Raw genomic sequence first — 19903 nt, 5'->3', positions numbered from 1 at the left:
CCAAAACTTTTTTTCCTCTCCGAAATATTCTAGCAATTTACCGTTTTCAGTACAGTAAATAAACATCACTTTTTTCGAATACATTTGAGATGGTCGCCCAAATGGTTGGGACATTTGTCGTGGTATGTCTCAAAACATATTTAACGTGTATCTCAAGAGTTATACATGTGACGAGCCGGGACTCACCAGAAATAGTAACATGTACTCTTTTAGCCTTCGATGCCTCATCAAACGCGAAAATTGACCATCGGCGTCGTCAACATGAGTGATGCAAAAAATCATCATCCCGCGATAATGATTTTTTCATGGCGTCACAGATCGCCGCAACTTGTGACGATATGATGACGTCACTATGATGTCGTCGCTTGGTCAAAAAGTGGGTGATCACGGAGGCAATGCAAAACCAGGTGAGGCGCAGCAGGCTCGCAATGCCCCCGATACTGGAGGCACCACGTTAGGCGCAGATAGATTTCGGAGGGGGGCGGGGTCGATCAGTACATCGACTGAGAATGAAAAGAAGTTGTTTTCGCCTTCGTGTCGTCTTAGCTAGGCAAACACATAAGGGACCCTGTGAATTTTTCTTTTTCTTAGAGTGTATGGAGGGGAAGTGGAGGACTGCAGTGCAAGAGTAGCTGTGGAAACATTCGCAGTATAGAGAGGCATATAGGAAATGCAGGACACTGGACTGTCATAGAAGAGACTGGACTGTCAGCTACGGCCGTCAGCAGTTCGGCAAACGTACTCGTTGTTACTGTGGCTCGGCGTTATCACTGACTTTTCTTCAAAGTTCTGCGCACTGGGTGATCACGGAGTTTTCCTTTTCAAAAATCACTTAATTCTCTAAATCACTCAATAATAGAAAGAAAGAAAGAAAGAAATAAATATAGATAGATAGATAGATAGATAGATAGATAGATAGATAGATAGATAGATAGATAGATAGATAGATAGATAGATAGATAGATAGATAGATAGATAGATAGATAGATAGATAGATAGATAGATAGATAGATAGATAGTAGGGGAGAGGTTAAACAGACGAGACCTCCTCTTGGCTATCCTGCACTTGGAAAGGAAAAATGGGGTATGAAACTTTCATGAAAGAAAGTAAGAAGAGAAGGGTTTATGACGACACTTCAAAGTAATCATGACTATGGCGATGTCCGATTAATGCACAAAAACATTTTTAACGCACAGTTACAATGCTTAGTTCAAAGAGTCTCTCATGTATACGTTCAATGCAGCTTTGAGGAGCCTATCGATCTGCCTTGCCACCTGTTACCACTACGACGGGCAATGACAGGCATTGTGTCCTTGGGCCAACTGGACGATCGACCTTGTGCGTACTCTGAGGAGTTCAGTGGGTCGCCCAGCACGTTACCGGAATTGATAGCCAAGCTAACGATTTAGCTATACTAGAAAGCAAATGACTTCAGAGATCGTTTATGCGCATGCTGCAGTGCCGTTGTCATGTTTATTTCGCGTCTGTCACTCTTTGCACTCCTTCTTTTCCCGTGCCGCATTTTCCTCCCATCTCCGATGCAGTAGTAACTGGACAAGGTAAACTGTTATCTCTCTTCCTTCTTCGATGCCGCATTTCCTCCTCACTTCTATCCAATCGCAATTGGACAAGAATTTTCAGGTAACATTCTTTCCCCGCCCTCTCGCAAACCGTTTCCCCGGCTATGCGCACGCGCACGCGCCGAGTGTCCAACACGCAGGCGCCATCCCGTACCAGCACTGCGGCACGCGCACTCCTCGGAGCGTCACAACACGACCGAGTCGCGCGGGCGCGTGGTCACGAGCTCGGGGCTGCGGGGCCGCGGCTCGGAGGCAGCCGCGGCCGAGAGCGCGCGCCCCCGCGCGCCCCCGCAGGAAGCAGCGGACGACTGCAGGAATCGCGCCTATCGATCTCCCGGCGCCCGTCGCCGGCGCCGCGCCGGGCTCCCTCCTGTGTTCCGCCGTTGCCGGCGGCGGCGGCTCCTTCCTACTGCTGCTCCTCGGCGGGGGCAGCGGGGGGCGCAATATGGCGGCCGAGGAGAATGCCGCCACCAAGGTGGACCACCCGGCCGAGACGGTCGAGTCGCTGACGCGCGAGATCGAGCAGCTCAAGGCGAGGCTCGAGGAAGAGAGGAAGAAGATCAACGACGTCAGTGGTGAGCATCCGCCGCCGCCTTGTCGGGAAGACCCGGTCAGCGAGCCGTTTTTCTAGATTTTTGCTGGATTTTTTTTTTCCTTCCCGCGCGCGAAGTGTAGTATACCGTTATAGTCCGGGAAGCCACTTCTCGCGTACGCGTTCCTAGCGTGCACGTTGCGTCGGTGCTCCCGGAGACCACGGTCTTCTTCTCGAAGTCTTTGAGGGGGGCAAGTGCTTCGCGCGCGCGTTTGCTTGTTTACTTTCGGTAGGAGCTGCGGTCGGTGAGCAGCAGCTGCCTGCCCGAGCAATGCTGCGCTTCTTTTCTCCCGCACCTGTTTCACGTTATACGAGAACGTACGACTGCCCGAGATTTTGTCAGCTGTGTGTCTTTGCCCATTTGGAGCGAGTGCTTGCGTTAATGTTGACGTCACGGCGACGGACAGGAGCGGCCATTCAATGAGGGGGGGGGGGGGGGGGAATACGAGGCCCTTTATATTGTACTGGAGAAATGTCAAAGAGTAAGTATTCCCGTGGAGCTAAATTTAGGTCAAGGACACTTATTAGCCACCTCGTGAACTACGGAGGTGTGCGTGATCGACTGAGGAATAAAATACTTCCATTCGATAATGCTTATTTTACATAAAACAAAGCAAAAAAGTGCGAGAAGTTCGCAGCGATGAAAACGCACGCTATGCGCGAGAAGCATCATTTTTTCCACATAAGAGGACGCTGGTCTCAGACTTAGTACGGTGGCGTAGCGCGCTATTTGTAAGATGTTCTGACGCTTATATTTTAAAAATAAAACATTCGATAATATGAGCAGAATGTCATACGGCTTCGTAGATCTCATGCATCTGTTAAAATTTGCTTGCGCACACGATCGAGTGTATACTGAAGATGGAGCAAGTAATGAGTGCTTTCTTCTATCGACGGTAAGTAAAACTGGGAAGAAAAAAGAAGCTTTCTGGGATATGTGCACACACACAAACAAAATTGCATGGGCCACCACAAAAATCACATGTTAATACACTTAACCACATCTTGTGTGAATTAAGCACAACGTCTTGAAGTCGAGCCATAACAGAAACAAAAGAATAAAGACCAAGAACAACGCATACGTAAGTGCGGTCAGAACGTTTTTCGTTCGTAGCTGTTTTTTGCCATTGGCCATCCCTAATCCAGCATTGATATATAGGCTGAAGTTTTCCCTTCCGAACGATTCCAGAGTAAAATATTTTTGCGAATACGGGCCCAGTTCAGAAAAATGTCTTAAAGCCAAGTCGTAACAAAAACAAAAAAAGTATAAGCACGAAGTTTAGTCACACAAAAAAAATTTAAATCCGCCACGGTGGTCTAGTGGTTATGGTGTTCGACTGCTGACCCGGAGGTCACGGTATCGAATCCCGGCCGCGGTGGCCGCATTTCGACGGAGGCGCAATGCTGAGGCCCCGTGTACTTAGATTTACGTGCACGTTAAAGAACACCAGATGGTCAATATTTCCGGAACCCTACACTACGGCGTCCCACATAATCATATCGTGGTTTTGGGACGTAAAACCCCAATAATTATATTATATCATACAAAAACATTAAGCTTTACGCAAATTTCAATGACAAGAACACATTTACTCATTCTGGTCCACGCATTTACCCATACACGCAATTCACGCACAAATGCGTGACATCCGCGCGTACGCACTAGAAATCGCACTTTCCCGCAGCAACGGACGAACTCTACCTGGAAAGCGAAGCAAACCGGGCCAATCGTGCAGTGCAGCAACTTTGCGACATCCGGACAGTGGCGGATTCCTATCGCTTTTCACGCTTCCTCGTTCTGCGGACGTTACCAACACCGCTTTTGATTTCATCACGGGTGGGCGAGGATAGTTTGAGGATAGATGGAGTGGGCGAGGAGGATGTATGCAGAAGGAAACAGAAAGGCAGGGAGGTTAACCAGAAAGACTTCCGGTTGGCTACCCTACAAGGGGGGATTAGGGAAGGGGAATAGAAATGCGAGAGAGAGAGAGAGAGGGGGGGGGGGGAAGAGGAAAAAAAAAAGTCGCCCGCATCTTCCCAAGGGGGTAACTCGAGTAAATGCGTCGCAGAGTGGTGGGGGTATCGCGTGAATGTTGCGTAATTGGGTATGGTTTGTTAATGCTTAATTGTTACACGATGCGCACACCAAGTACGACTTGAACGGCTCCAGCGTGCACGAAGTTCCGGGTCCGCAGCTCGCTTCAAACGCTTGCGTTCAGCGTCGTATGCTCGTCTCTTCGCAGCCTGGTCTTCTGCGTTGCTTGCTGCTGTTGACGCCGACAACGGTGAGGGTGGGTAACCTTGCCTTTAACGAGTGGTGGGACGCTGATTGAAGGTACTGTTGCTTCCATCGCATCTACTCGAGTCAAGCAAAGCGTTAAGTCAAGCGAAAGCCAAGTAAAAACGCCCTTGACTGAATTCCGAACGCGCGCTCCGCCGCTTATTTACACACCGCCCGCGTTCGAGGGAGAGGAGGGAGGGGCGGAGAGGAGGGAGGGAGGGACGGAGAGGAGAGGCTTGCTGCCGGCACGAGACGAGCCGAGCATGCGCAGTGGGGGTGTGGACGGCGCCGCCGACGCCGCAGGTGCGACTAAGAAATGCTCCGCATTTAAAAAAAGGCAATGAATTCACTGAAGCGTGCGGAACTGGGCACACTGACATTACTGTTATAGGCGCGTGCCAAACGGGGCGGGGGGGGGGAGCTACCTCCCCCCCCCCCCCACATAATACCTGGTCTTTGTACTGAGTTCTGATTGCAAGGGCCTCAGTGGGAGGGGGTTCGGAAGTGCGAGTGGGGGGGAGGGGGCGCTGCGGCGGAAGTTTGCCCCCCTAAATGGACAGCCCTGCGCCGCCTATGGTTAACAGTAGGCTGACGCGCCGATCAATTTCACTGAATGCACGAGAGCGCAGTCAATGCGCGCGCAGTATCGATTGACGTGATGCGCGCTGCGATCATCACGTTTCACCTCCCAGATCCCAAAGGGCCGGCTGAGCTGAAGAGAGAGAGAGAGAAGTGAAGGTCGTTGAGGTTAACTAGGGCTAAACCTGACCTTGTGCCTTTGAAGGGGGAGAAAGAGTTCGAAAAGACTGCGAGAATAGGGGATTGAGGAAAGAAGACTGCCGGACGTGCTACGGTACACAGATCGTGTTTCATTTATAGGTGCTTTATTAATTTTCATCCTGACTACAACTAAGTCGATCGGTTAAGATTGCAAACAATCATTCGCTCGGATTCACAGTTGCGCATTTTATTGTTTGATCATGCGGCATAGCTATCATTAAAAAAGAACAGAAACTCTGTCGCTCAATTTTGCTGTGCAGTGATACACATTGAAAATTGTGGTTCTGAACTTTGTAATAATCCATTCTGAGACATCCTTCACATTTGTATTCATCCATTCTGAGAGCGAATAAACGTTTAATCGTGGAGGTCACCTAATAGATCACTGTATAGGGAATTGTGATGGTTAGCTTTTCTAATTTCTTACTTTTAGTTACAACCAAGGGCCTCTGTAGCATGTACACCACGTTTAATGTGGTGTAAAGCAAAGTTTCACAGATGTGAGGTGCGGCAGTTTACCTTCTGTTAATGCTTGCGAGTTCATTTGCAAAATTTTGACAGCATCACCCAGAATCAATTAAGAAATATCAAAGTTAATGTGACTAACATAGACGGTTGGCCATTTAAACGTAAACATTTGAAGTAATATCGTTTATGCACCACAATATGAATAGATGACATGCATAGACAAGGTCTTCAAGACTGTAGGCAAATATGGTAACGCCGGGAGGAAGAAATGCAAATAATAATACAAAAAGCTTAAGCATAAAATGTTATGACGATTGACTGTTCTAACAAACTGGAGTCCAGTACCAGAATACGAAAAAGAATGTGATGAACAAGAGAAAAACAACCTCTGAGACAGGAAATTATCTAACACGCGTGCGCTATCAGTGCACTGTGTTATGAATATAGGGCTACCATGAATGCAGCCCATAAATAAAGTGTTCGGATTTAGTTGGTGCAAGGGAAACTTTTCTTACCTATGCTGCGAAGGCGTGCAAAACAAGCAGGCTTGAGTGACTAGGACGTATGGTTGAGAGGTGAAATTATTAGTTTATATTAACCATGCGCATTTAAGAACAATAGCACACCAACAAACTTAGTCGAGTTAGCCGCCAACGATACTGCTCATTAGTACTGAAAACAGATAGATAGATAGATAGATAGATAGATAGATAGATGGATAGATAGATAGATAGATAGATAGATAGATAGATAGATAGATAGATAGATAGATAGATAGGTAGATAGATAGATAGATAGATAGATAGATAGATAGATAGATAGATAGATAGATAGATAGATAGATAGATAGATAGATAGATAGATAGATAGATAGATAGATAGATAGATAGATAGATAGATAGATAGATAGATAGATAGATACCGCACAGTATAAATCAGCAAGATCGGTAGTGTTCAGGCCACGACAGATTGCCACACGTTGGGGACACACGAGGAATGTGCATGTCGGCTTCAATAATATCAGAGTCATTTAAGAAGCAGTAAGGTGCTCTGGTAGTATACATAATCCTCCGTATGCTATTGCATTCAAGTATTCTCGGTCGTTGTGTCAGGAGCCATGAATGTCGGTGATCTGAGTTAACAAGGCACACTGACGAGAACTCAATATTCTTCTTTATCTGCCTCCTTTCTTTACACGCTGCTGCCTGCAGTAACCTCGTTGGCCGGCAAAGTGGAGCCCATCAAGGATCTGAACATCAAGCTGCGCAGGGTTCTCAAGGGCCACCAGGGAAAAGTACTCTGCTCCGACTGGTCGCAGGACAAGCGACACATCGTCAGCTCGTCCCAGGTCTGTCGCTTCGCGGCCGCTCCTTATGTATATAGTATACATATTTCCTGCATTCTCACTAAACGTGCTAACTTCTTCAATCATTCACATAACATTGTAGCTGAAATTCTCTCTTTTTAGACTTATAAGAGTTTAGAGAGTTTCGCGTTTTAGGTACTTCTTTTTTTCTCGAATATTTTACACGTTGATTATGTAGAAAGGTATATTTTAGATAAATGAAAGACTTGCGGCGCAAACTGAGAATGAAGGGAAAAAAATGAAGAAGATATGATAGGACGCCAGAATAGGAGGCGTCCTGTCGGGGGCCTCATATCCTGGAGTCCTGTCCTGTCTTCTTCTTGTTTTTTTCCTTGATATCAGCCACAAATCTTTCGTTTAGCTATGCAACAACTCGCCCAACGTGATACACTGTCAAAAAAAATTTTAGTGCAAAGTTAACCAGAATGTTGTACATTGTAATGGCAGAAACGCCTACGGTTATAACTGAAACGCATTGAGAAAATGTCATTGCCTTCAGAACATCGACAGTGCGCTGTTTGCCCGATGGTGCGCCGGCTAGTTAATGCAGAATAATACAACCGAACTGAATACGATGTGATTGAACATAAGCGCATCATAACCGCTCTAAGCATACAACGGTGAATGTAAATAGTGGACGTTATTACCGCCTAAAAGGCCTTGTTTGCTGAAAACTCAGGGGACTCAGTCATCCATGCTTCTTTTCTTTTTTAGGATGGCAAGATGATCATATGGGACGCCTTTACTACGAACAAGGTAAGTGCTTTGCCAGCGAAACAAATCTTGGGACGGATTACGAGACAGATGCGATATCGACTATTTCCAGCGAGATCCTTGCGCTTAAATTTTGTTAAAGCGAATTAATTAATTTCTTTTTGTATGAGAATGGAAACCATGCCTTCGGCCATTCTTCTTATAAAGTAACGAGAGAAAGCGGGAGATCCCGGAGACTGGTAAACAGGACGGCAGCTTCGCCAGATAATTCTTAATTTTTAGCATGTGCCTGAACATTTAGCCCCGGACAGTCAACGAGATACAGCGAAGGAGATGCGGGATCCTAGTTGACGACACTTGAGCGAAAACCAATAAGTTCAAAGAAGCTATTTGTGCCAATGGCTAGTTTTTAAAAACGTGCGCTTTTTGTTCTCAAAAAGCTTTTGGAAGACACTCATATTACGGATAAATACTATAGGATTAAAGGTGCATGTCCACTTCTGACTGATGAAAATGATATTCTACGAATATGAAGTATATACACCCATGGTAAATTGCATACACTTTTATCTTTTGTGGTCCCTTGCGGACACTGCCTGTAGTACTTGTGCCATTTCAGGCTGTATCTACTTGGAATGATTTTAGGTGCTTTGATGACTTACAGCAACGGCGCTTTGCAACGTTTATTTTTCGCCTCTTGCGGTTTTGTATAATCTTTATACATTTCTATGTTATTTATGCGAAAGCAAGTATGCCGCATCATATGTTGGTGCCTATACATTTTAATTTATTCACTTGAACGGTCATAAATATAATAATTTTATTCAGCAGCCGTAGATAGCATGTATACTTAGGAAGTGTTCCGTTTGTTCCAGGAGCATGCTGTGACGATGCCAACAACCTGGGTGATGGCTTGCGCCTATGCGCCGTCGGGGAACATGGTCGCCTGTGGGTGAGTCTTGTCTAAACTCTCAAATGCGTAGGTGCCAATTAGCGAGTCTGAACATAATCTGCTTTGAATAAAAGTCCTCCGGAAATCATTTGGGTGTTTTCAATAGGCGCAACATGTTTACATTACTTCACTCACCAGCCAAAGTGAAATCAGATGGAGTCCTTCTGTAAGAAAAAGTGCCAGTGCATTACCTCAATCGCAGCGGGGATGGTGCCGCATGGCTTCACGTTTGAGGCCGCAGGATTGGCAACGTGGGGCAGCGAGACTGTAGTCTTCAATTCCTCCATTCGTTTGATTATATGGCGCAGTGGTTTGGACAACAAGGTGACCGTGTACCCGCTCAGCTTCGAGGAAGAAGTATCCGCGAAGAAGAAAGCAGTCGGGACACACACCAGCTACATGTCCTGCTGCCTCTTCCCGAACTCGGACCAACAGGTTTGTGACACAAGAACAGAAACCTTCGAGATTGAAATCTTTGAGAGGGTACGAAGCAACAGAAAGGGCCAGCCCTGAATAGGAGAGACGATTCTGCTCGTCAAAACGCGTGGGCTAGTAGTCTCAATAAAAGTACTAGATATTTCATCCTGACTGTTCGTTACAGGCCGTGGTATTAAAGTATGTGCCGTAATGGTAAATATGTCTAGCCTCTGATTTCTTTCAGGCGGAAATTACCGAAAATAAACTAAAACCGACTTCGTGGCCAGAGATGTCACTGTAGCGTTTAAAAATCTTTAAGGTGACAAACAACTATCATGATAGTTAATGACCGGTTACTCTTGTTTCCAGAACCGTGACGGTAGACCATTCCCAGGATTTGGGGACACCATTACGTGGTGCCATCTCTTGGTGGCAGCAACTGCGTCCTGCCATAACTGAAGGGGAAATAGGCGAAAAAAATCACATCTCACGAAAAAAGCCAGTTACCAAAAAATGACTCCCGGTTCTACTGAGAACGGACCCACTGGAATGTTTTGCTGAAGTTGAAGTATCGCGCCAGAAACGTGTGGCTTCTCAGGACAGTTGAACATAGCCCATTAGAAACACATGGGGCCGCATTGTAAAGTATTAAATATCAGAAAAGCCACGCGACTTGTAGTGCGACACTTTATTTTAGCAGAATGTTTCAGTGGGTTTCGACTGTATAGAAAATGGAGTCCTTTGTCGTAACTAGCTTTTCGTCAGATATGATTTCATCGCCTATTTTCCCTTTAGTTACGGTAGGCTGCCGCTGCCACCGGCGAGAGATGGCGCTACGTGCACATGTCCCCAAATCCTTGTCATGTGCCGATTCTAGCAATGTAAGCACTTTCTCGCATGAACATCACCGCTTGCAACAGCCGTGTTCTAACGCAGGGAACAGGTCATCCGTGACTGAGCTTGCTTACTTTTTCTCGTGAACAGCTTCGACAGTGTTTCTATTGGAGAGTAAAATAGCAAGTTCGACATTTGTGCGCTTGAAAGTCTTTCGGGCTAACAGCCGAACGATCTGTCGAATGTTCGTGTTATTGACAACCGAGCACTACACAAAGAAAAATAATCGATCTACATGTTCACCGCAAGCCACGAAAAACAACTAAACCGAAGAAATCAAGATAGATAGATAGATAGATAGATAGATAGATAGATAGATAGATAGATAGATAGATAGATAGATAGATAGATAGATAGATAGATAGATAGATAGATAGATAGATAGATAGATAAGGGAAAGGAAGGGAGGTCAACCAGAATTATAACATTTGGTTTGCTGCCCTACAGTAGGGGGAGGGGGCACCTCACTTATTCGTTCAAGCTTGCCCCACTATGCCTACACCGTCAATAATCTAACGTCACTGTATCCAGACTGTCGCTGGGATTTGCCCTCATCCTTGCTACTTTCCTTTCCAGATCCTGACGGGCAGCGGTGACAGCACGTGCGCGTTGTGGGACGTGGAGTGTTCGCAACTGCTCCAGAGTTTCCACGGCCACTCCGCCGACGTCATGGCACTCGACCTGTCGCCTACAGAGATGGGCAACACATTCGTCTCCGCAGTACGTGTTCAGGGGAAACCTTTCACTCAATGCCCCGCTTACACTCTGGATGTCGTCCTCACGCAGGGTTGTGACAGGCAAGCGCTTGTGTGGGACATGCGGTCAGGACAGTGCGTGCAGTCCTTCCAGGGGCACGAATCGGACATAAACACCGTCAAGTTCTACCCGAGCGGAGATGCCATCGCCACCGGCTCGGATGACGCCACCGTAAGAAGAGCACGCGCGTAGAACTAAAAAAAAAAAAAAATGTTACGCGGAAGCCCACAAAGTGGAGGAAGGTTTATAGAAGAAGAAGACATGTTGTCACACACAGGACTGTCGCACGAAGTTATAATTATCAGTATGGGTAGTTCGAGTGGTGGATATCGCAGAAGTTTGAAAGAAGAAAAGCTAGACTTTTTGCGCTATGGTGTTGGCGCAGATAGATAGATAGATAGATAGATAGATAGATAGATAGATAGATAGATAGATAGATAGATAGATAGATAGATAGATAGATAGATAGATAGATAGATAGATAGATAGATAGATAAGGAAGGACAAATAGGTTAACCAGAACCTGGTCTACTACCCTGCGCTGGAGGAATAGATAAACGGGCAAAAAAAAAAGGGATAATAGGAGAGAGAGATAGAAATGGCATAGAGAGCGAATAAATATAGGAAATGTAAGGGGGTCAACTAGACTACGTCCAGTTGTCTGCCCGACACATGGGGAGGAGAATAAGAGAGTAAAAAAGAGAGAGCCGACGCAGCATTGTAGCGTCACGTCGAGAAATCATCTCTCCAATTGGCCTATTGGAGCGATGGCGTAGAGTCTCAAGAATCCTATGGTCTGCAAGCCAACAAATATCACGTTCTTAATAGTGATCGATCCTGAATGTTATTCTGAAGCGAAGTAATGAAACTAAAACGCTCTTACTTTGTTCATGTCGTGCGAGCTACCCGTTCTATGGAGCTAAAGATAATGATAGCCAAAGTGTAAGGAAAGAGAGAGCGATGCAGGCCACGAACAAGATGGTTGCATGGTACTCTGGAGGCCACAGGAAAGCGCCTTGGTGAGCTTATAGAACTTGTATTAAATGGGCCTCACTGGTGTCCATACACTTAATTGTGTCACCAAGAGTCACCGGTGATCCGACTCTAATTAACAACCATATGAAATTCATATAGGTTTTTCTATACTCAATACTTGTTTCTCAGAAACAAAGCTTCGCAATTGAAGACACAATCGTCCTGGCTTGGAAATCGAACACAGTACCGATGCCGTTCCAGGATGGTCGCTCTGCCGTGTAGGAGGAGGAGGAGGAAGGAAATGAATGAAAGGCAGGGAGGTTAACCAGACGCGCCTCCGGTTTGCTACCCTACACTGGGGGATAGGGATGAAGGGATTAAAAGAAAGAAAGAAGAGAGAAGAAGGCACTATCAGGGTACTTATGCGCCTGTCCATTGAATGCCTACAAGCGGTCGCTTAAACCAGTCGATCTTAAAAATAGTAACAATGCTCGCGTCGCTTTGTTGGCCTGTGATGCGTAGGGCCACGATCCGAGGATCTTCTATTCGGAAAGCGGTCTATCGTCTAGCTTGTTCAGCGCATTTCGCAGAACGTTGCGTTCATGCACAAAGCGTTCACAGAAACACAGTAGATGTTCTATCGTTTCGTTGCTATTACATGAGTCGCATCTGGAGGTGTCTGCCATGGGTAGCTAAACAGTAGGCTACCCAGCTGAGAAACCCGCATGAGTTTTCTTTGTAGTTTGGTGCTACAACTACGTGGATGACAATTTTAATGTGATTTATTGTCCGGGAACATGAACTCAAGTTCCTACCTGATTATGCGGGGTCATTCGAATCTTTCCAGTTTCATTACGTACACCTTAAAAATCTGTTGTTGTTTTTTCGTTTACAAGTCGCACGACACCAGTCCACGACATGTCTACATACGCGATGAGACATCGACTAGTAGTAAGAAGGTGACGCCCAGAACTATTACGCCGTCAAAGCAATGAATAATTTTCGCCACACGCGTGGGCCCCACCAACCGCGCAAGCGTCCGTGTCTCGTGCAACAACGGTTCGCGTGGTGGTATCTCAACGCAATAATATTTCCTGTGAATTCCGCGGTCACCTCTCTTTTATTTCGCGGACCTTATTGTATCTTGTGAGTTTATGCGTGAGTGGATTTTTATGTGAAAAAATCAGTAAACAGGGGGTGGGTGCTCGAGCCGACGTTTCGACAAGTGGACTTGTCTTCTTCAAGGGTGGAACTGGTTCCAACATTGAAGAAGACAAGTCCACTTGTCGAAACGTCGGCTCGAGCACCCACCCACTTTTTACGGATTTTTTCATCGCAAGCTTCCAATCTTCCCCTTCCTGCCGTTTTTTGGGTTTTTATACAAAACTTAACAGAGCATCTACGCCCTTTCACGCACACTGTTCTCTTAATCATTGCTTCTGTTTATTTCTTTTGCAGTGTCGTCTCTATGATCTACGTGCTGACAGGGAAGTAGCCGTTTATTCCAAGCAGAGTATCATCTTCGGCGTTAACTCAGTGGACTTCTCAGTGAGCGGTAAGAAAAAAATAACGAGCATTTAGCGTGCGTAACCTTAAGACAAACAGTTCCCGGACATACTGTTATGTTAAACTGAACGCAAATGAATACGTGCCCGACGTATTCTTAGAGTGCGTAACATACCAGTCACATCGGACACTTTCGAAGAATCTGTCCCGCGTCGTTTGTTTATCGGTGCACACTACGAGAATGCACCGGGTACTCCCTCGTTAACACGTGAACAGTACTGAGTGGACATGTACCCAGTGGAAAACTAATTCAAATAAGCGCATGCACTGTGCGTTTGAACCTGTTTAAGACGGTTTCCAATATCATATGCCACAAGTGTGGCCTATAAGTAACCCAGAACACAACAATGAATTGGTTGTTTTCACAACTAAACAAGAACGTACAGACCTATATCGCTTCAGAAACTTCTACGAAGGCCTGCCAGTACACTTATTGAATGATTGGATGAATGATTTATGCGGCGGGTAGAGACGACACGTCACGCGTGCATAATTAAACAATACGCATTAGGCACATTTGCCATGTCATATACAAAGTGCACAAGGTCGGAAAAAATAACGTGAATCTTAACAGCCACGTGGTAAGCAACCCTGAAGAACTGTATACTTATCAGACATTCCGTTTACAGTATTATTGTTCGAAACGGTGCGCACTGACGTGAATAATTAAAGAATGCGTACTAGGCCCGATGGCATTGTCCCGCTTTCTCATTTAACATGCTTCACTGCACAATAAATTTGCTTCCCTGTAATGCAGTGTGTATGTTTCACCGCGTAACAAGCTTATAATGGGGCGAAGATAAGTTTAGAAAGCAACATTAAAATAATATTTTTGGTGAACCGGTGCGCGTTCTTCATAGCATAAAAATCTGCTAGATTCTAGAGGAAATATGAAAAAGAAAACTATGCGCACATCAGATATTGAATAGACGCCATGAAAAAGAACGATGCAAGAAATATGCATTGGAATTACGTTGGGATGAAACGTACGGCCGTAAGTGGACCCCTTGTTCCTTGGTATATATGCCGAAGCCTGCGGCAGCTCGTCGATTCGTTATTTAGCAGATGGTTGAATAGGATTGCTTTTATAGTTCTCTTATGAGTGCAGACCAAGTTTACAGATCACTACGTACATCAGTACATCAGGGCCCCAACAGAACCTTTTCAAGTAATTCTTTATGCATCGATTTCGCAAAATGATCTGTCGACGATTGCCTTGGCACAGCATCAAGGCAACTGTGTACAGAACATACCGTCAACACAACGTAATCGAATACCCACACACTCGAAATATGCTTGCTTGCATCTTAGTTTTCGCTAAGTACAAAAACTTAGAACGATGTTAATGGCCTCCTTGAGTGCCGATCAATGCGACTCAGCGTGAATGTGCTTCGTGTTGTAGTAGGCAAAAGCCCGGCGTCACCGAGAGAACGACGTTTGGCGCGACACTCGTTCGATACGATCTCGCAGGTCGCTTACTCTTCGGCGGCTACAACGACTACACGGTGAACGTGTGGGATACACTCAAGTGCGTGCGACTCAGCATCCTCTACGGTCACGAGAACCGCGTCACCTGCCTCAAGGTGTCGCCCGACGGAACCGCGCTCTCCACAGGCAGCTGGGACTTCACGCTCAGGGTGAGGTTCTCTCTATATGCTAAGGCGCATACTTACAGGCTGATGTTAACAATCTGAGATGATGGCGGAAACTTTTGGACGCACTTGAATTAAATTTATCTTCTAAGCATGACGAATTCAGTGCACGGAATACAGAGAGAGAGAGAATGGGAAGCAAGGGAATGGGGAAGTAGGCATGATACAACTGCCAAGGTGGTCAAGTGGGCTAGTGGGTTCTTGCAGTCTGAATTTAAATTCGTGGCTCAAACTAAGTAGACAATGGGGAAGGAAAAAGAATTATGAAGTTGCAGTTTGCTCTGAAGGTCGAAGCATTGACGATGGTAACGTTTTAGAATATCAAACAAAGTAAGGCTCGCAGTTTTATGTGCAGCATAAGCTGCAGCAAACACAAACAAGAAGCTTACAAACTAAACAAGCGCGGTGTTATGCGCCCAAATACGTATACTCGATGACCGGGAGTTCTCGCGGTTACGACGACGCTGGCGTGATTGTCGGCAGCGGTGAGCGCGTGTGCATAGTTCTGAAGCGAACGTTCCGTGGTACCTCTCGCTTTCGAGTAGGTCATTGCCTCAATTAAGGTTTCGTTTCACTCAAATGGTCATGCATTTAGAATATATTTATGATGAAGGCGACCTTGCAATGGTCTGAGACTTTGCAGGTCGCTTGCCCGTACCGTTCGAAAACGAGATGTGCATTTTCAATTGAACATTGTCCACTGATGGTATGAGCTGCAGAGTATACGATGGTGTTCCTTCTGTGTGTGCTCTGAAACTGTGCGTGTAATTTTAATTTTAGGCGCGCATATTAAGTGAACATCGAGTGCGAAAAGGCGTTCACTGAGCACCACAGTAATGAGTAACTCAGTACATCGGCAGCGTTTCTTGCAATTACAGCGTGGACGCCACCGACGTTCGCTTGCTCGTGCATCAAATAACGCATAAATGGCGCGCGCCCTTGGCAGAAATTCGACAGTGTTCGAGACGTGACGGACACGGGGCCTATTATAATGCCTCGTTTCGATTATTCTCTCCTCCGCAGGTATGGGCCTAAGTAGGCGAACGCCTACGAGAAACATCTCGGCCCGAAATGCAGCCGGCCACCCTCGAGGGCCTCCACTGGCGCCGCGAATGATTTTCCGCGCCGAGAATGACGCGCCTCCCGCAGGTGAATGGAGCGTATGCAGCACAGACGAAGAGGACTTTCCTCTTGTTTACTTTTGCGACACTTAGTTCAACTGGCAACGACGGCGTGCGATAGTAACAACAACAAAAAGTATGACCAAAACGACGTATTCGGAACGAAGCCTCGCGGCCTCATCGAAGACGGGGCTTGACACAACCATCCATGAACGAAGCGCCCTCTCGCCCTCTCCTCTATGATTCCGCAATGGCCCGTATGGCACAACATCTTTTGTCACTGCCATCGACATGAGGGAGATACATGTTAGACGTCTCCCCTTTCCTCTGTGATTTTCTGGGTGACAGAGTATAAAAAAAGAAAGGAAACATGACTTGGAACGAGAGATTTGTAACTACGGGGGATAATTGTCCTACTCAGAACGGCCGCACGCCGAAGTTGCGCAGCAACGTTTCTAAACACGACCATGAACAACAGGCAGTTCTTTTCGAAAGTTTTTACTCCAATGTCCTTTTAGATTTGCGTGACTTTCAGTCGTGGGTTCCCGGCGTCCTAGCCTCTAGCGTTCTCATTATATGCGGCGAGAAACATAGCCGTAAGCGCAGATTCGTTCGGCACATTCGGTACGTCGCGTGTGTTATCTGTTAACGCATCGATCTGCTTTTATTTCTTCCGCACTACCGCTATGACGCCTCGTATACGTTCATAACATAAACAGTCGATTAGGAGAAAGGAGCAGTCATTATTACCAGTCCACGTTATAGCGGCAGGGAAGTCGAGCGGTCGCTTGCAAAGCTATGGGTCGAAAAAGAAACGTTGCCGAAGATTCTGTTTTCGTTATCAGTTCGCGAACAACGCGGCACATCTACTCCGTACCGTCTTTTGCAGGGCTCAAGACGAAGCGCTCGCCCGGACACGCCGTTAATCGGTCTGTCTTTACGGCTTTTCCATTCCCAGCGTTTCGACTCGCAGTCCTGCGCCAACTCGACGCGGACTGCTCACACTTTCGCGAGGGCGCGGATATAACGTCGCGAAATCGCGCGGACCGGCGTTGCGCATCAACGCCGGTGCCTGCTCGATGGACTCGTCCATCAGAACGTGAAGTAGAAAGCGAGGCGTGTTCCCATCAAGTCGCCGTTGTCGTTTCGATGGTCGCGGGTAGCTCTAATCGCCCAGCCACCCCACCGCAGCCCACGGATCAAGAAACGTTCGGCATGAGACCGTTGGTTTTGGCGCGAGTGGGCGACCAGTTAACGTGACAGTGAGGAAAAACATGGAGTAACAGCACGGAGTGGAGAGCGTCGAAAGGCGGCATCTGATAGCGCAGGTCGTAAGGTTTTACGACTGCGCGCTGAGTTGCCACGGCAACCGTTGTGAATCGACGGAACGCTGCCACGCGAAGGGCTCGGAATTTGCCTGGAACGTCCGCAGCGTTTCGGGAATAAGCCTCCGTAGGGCTTTCTTTCCAACATCGCGCCCACGGCCCTACATTGAGACTATATCGCTGCGCGATCCATCGGTTCGCGTTGGAACGCTAGACGCAGCGGCGCACAAAACCTGAACGCGCAGTGCGCGTGGTGCAGAGTGAGGCTTCGAAGGAGACGAGCGCACGACATTTTGCCCGTGGTCTCGCACCACGGGTGTTTGGTGGCAAACCGGGCTGGCGCGCCCACGCAGCCTGGTTTGCGTCTCAACGGAAAACTCTACGTCCGACACACAGCTTTCCTCGTGAAATCCCCTCCTTTCCCCGTAAACCATGTCAAAACTTGTGTATTGTTGAGAGTGAGTGCGTATGCCTGTAAATACCTGGAGTGAATGAAAGCTCGCTACGTCATGAAGGAAACGATTAAGGGACACGGTGGAAATAAACCTTAACTACGTGGGATTTGTGTGTGCCTGTGTCTTTTCATTCTGTTTGGACTTGAGTCATGCTGCCTCGCATGGCGTCCATAACGGCTTGCGTTCGGTGACATTCGCAAAACAGAATAAAGTATACAGAGTTTATTTTCGACAGTGTAACCCTCAGTAGCCGACAAGTACGACGTCTTGATCAGAGCAACACTTGGGAAAGATGGTTAAAGCCAAACGTATTCCACACTTGTTCATAAGCACAAGTCTCGTTCTCAAAAATCGCCATTTTAGTGGCGCGAGTATCAAGACAAGTTTACTTCATTTTCCCGTAAACATGTCACTCTGCCGCTTCTAAATGGACGGGCGACTTCAGTAAATGTATACGCCATTACCGACAAGCAATGCCTATAAGTATAAAAGAACGAAGTTTAGCACATCGTGCACGATGAACCTTGCAGAACTATAGCGTACTTGAGAATTCTTATTCTAGATCACTCTAGCAAAGTACTGTACCGTTTTGGGTGTACTATTAGCAATACATTACTGTATATAAGGTTATCGGCGCCATAAGGACACCTAGAAGTAGAGGGTAGACAAAGACATTTGCAGGCAGAACTAATCTATTGATAAGCTGCAAACGTTTTCCCAGTAAACTGAAATGCAGATCGAATACCTCTTGGCTTTACGCTCGTTTTGCGTGCATGCCTTGGTGTTTTCAGGTTGAGGTAAGCAGATTTTAAACGTCCGCCGACAAACTAAAGTGCGTGAGTTTGATAAGTTTATATATAAAGTGGTTTCTACACACTCTAAAAGATAGGCAGCAACTTGTAACAGTTTGGTCAAGAAACAAAAGTAGCTAAATGTTGAGCACATGTGCTAAAACTCGGTTTCTGATGTCACATGCGAAACCGCATGAAAATCCGCCTTAGAAATCTAGCGACACATTTGCTTATATTCTGACGTAGAGACCAGCCACTGTGGTTGCGTGAACTGGAGGGCTGCCGGTAAATACAAAAAAAAAAGTGGCATATTTTTGTCGTAGTGTGCGAAGTATTTTATGGAGTAAGGCAGATGTAAAGTAGCACATACGCATAATTTTATCACATTAGGGACCTGTGGTTTTTCGTTTATCCGCAAACTTCTCCGCATTTGCGGAATACCCGATTACCGGGGCACGTACACGTGAGCAGCCGGGCTGGTGCCGCCACCTTCCGGCGTGGAGCTCAACCAGACGAACGTAGGTTCTTCTATAACTTCATAACAAATTATTACGCTGCAGTATACGTACTTCGCTACTGGTGTAAATTTTTGTCAGCGTGGCAATCGTGGATACGTTGTCTTTTACAATATATTTTAAGTTTTAGGCAGGAACACAAGTATTCTCGAATACAAAAGAACGTTCCCATGATTGTGGTTAAGCGAAGCGCCATAAGGTGTCGCTGCGAGAATGCAGTAAACCGGCATTCCGCTAACGCCCTTGGAAGCCAGACACGCTATTTGAGAACTTAAACTGCGCTGTGGACGAGACACCATGCAGAGTATAGTAGAAGACAGGACGAACGCAGTCCTGTCTGCGTTAGTCCTGTCTTCTACTCTGGTGCCTCTTCCCTCCCCCCTCCCCTTCTCCCCAACATACGCTCCTTGTGTTCAGACACGCTCTCCCTGTTACTTAGTATTATGTCGTATAAAAGCGGATGGTGAACGTTAACCTGCTCTGGCCAGCACTAGCCAGCGCTGCTCTTATGCGAGTACATACGAGACGACAATAAACTGTTTCTGATTAGGTACAGTTGGCGACAAAAGTTTAGAGACCGCTAGGTCAGAAAACACTGAATTTCCCCGAAATCTGTGAGTGGATTCAGTCGAACTGCTCAGTACACGTTGTTAGCGCGCTTTAGAACAGGCCGGAAATCAAAATTCAAGGCTGCCTGCCGAA

The 19903-nt window shown here is 46.5% G+C and overlaps 1 protein-coding gene across 2 annotated transcripts; it reads left to right on the top strand.

Moving 5' to 3' along the window:
* The first annotated feature begins 1773 nt into the window (after positions 1-1773).
* LOC119387750 (guanine nucleotide-binding protein subunit beta-5) lies at positions 1774-18001 on the top strand. Of its 2 annotated transcripts, none has more exons than XM_037655255.2 (10): positions 1774-2156; positions 6914-7050; positions 7783-7824; positions 8661-8734; positions 9043-9169; positions 10622-10765; positions 10832-10972; positions 13235-13331; positions 14813-14979; positions 16018-18001. In XM_037655255.2, exons 1-10 carry the CDS (start codon positions 2027-2029, stop codon positions 16027-16029), a joined length of 1071 nt encoding a protein of 356 aa, XP_037511183.1. In that variant the 5' UTR covers positions 1774-2026; the 3' UTR covers positions 16030-18001. The 2 variants fall into 2 exon arrangements, with proteins under 2 accessions (XP_037511183.1, XP_037511182.1); XM_037655254.2 differs by having other exon boundaries at positions 1775-2156; positions 8658-8734.
* The last annotated feature ends 1902 nt before the right edge of the window (positions 18002-19903 follow it).

Source organism: Rhipicephalus sanguineus, chromosome 3 (assembly GCF_013339695.2).
Source record: "Rhipicephalus sanguineus isolate Rsan-2018 chromosome 3, BIME_Rsan_1.4, whole genome shotgun sequence".
Taxonomy (NCBI): Eukaryota; Metazoa; Arthropoda; class Arachnida; order Ixodida; family Ixodidae; genus Rhipicephalus; species Rhipicephalus sanguineus.
Note: the sequence above shows the minus strand (reverse complement) of the source record. Positions and strands in the feature narration are given on the sequence as shown.

What these genes read in the sequence shown, in the direction of transcription:
- LOC119387750 (XM_037655254.2), top strand. Translation starts at nt 2,027, where the DNA reads ATGGCGGCCGAGGAGAATGCCGCCACCAAGGTGGACCACCCGGCCGAG. An exon ending in GAAGATCAACGACGTCAGTG is followed by an intron (nt 2,157 to 6,913) that starts GTGAGCATCCGC and finishes TGCTGCCTGCAG; the next exon opens with TAACCTCGTTGGCCGGCAAA. An exon ending in GCAACACATTCGTCTCCGCA is followed by an intron (nt 10,766 to 10,831) that starts GTACGTGTTCAG and finishes GTCCTCACGCAG; the next exon opens with GGTTGTGACAGGCAAGCGCT.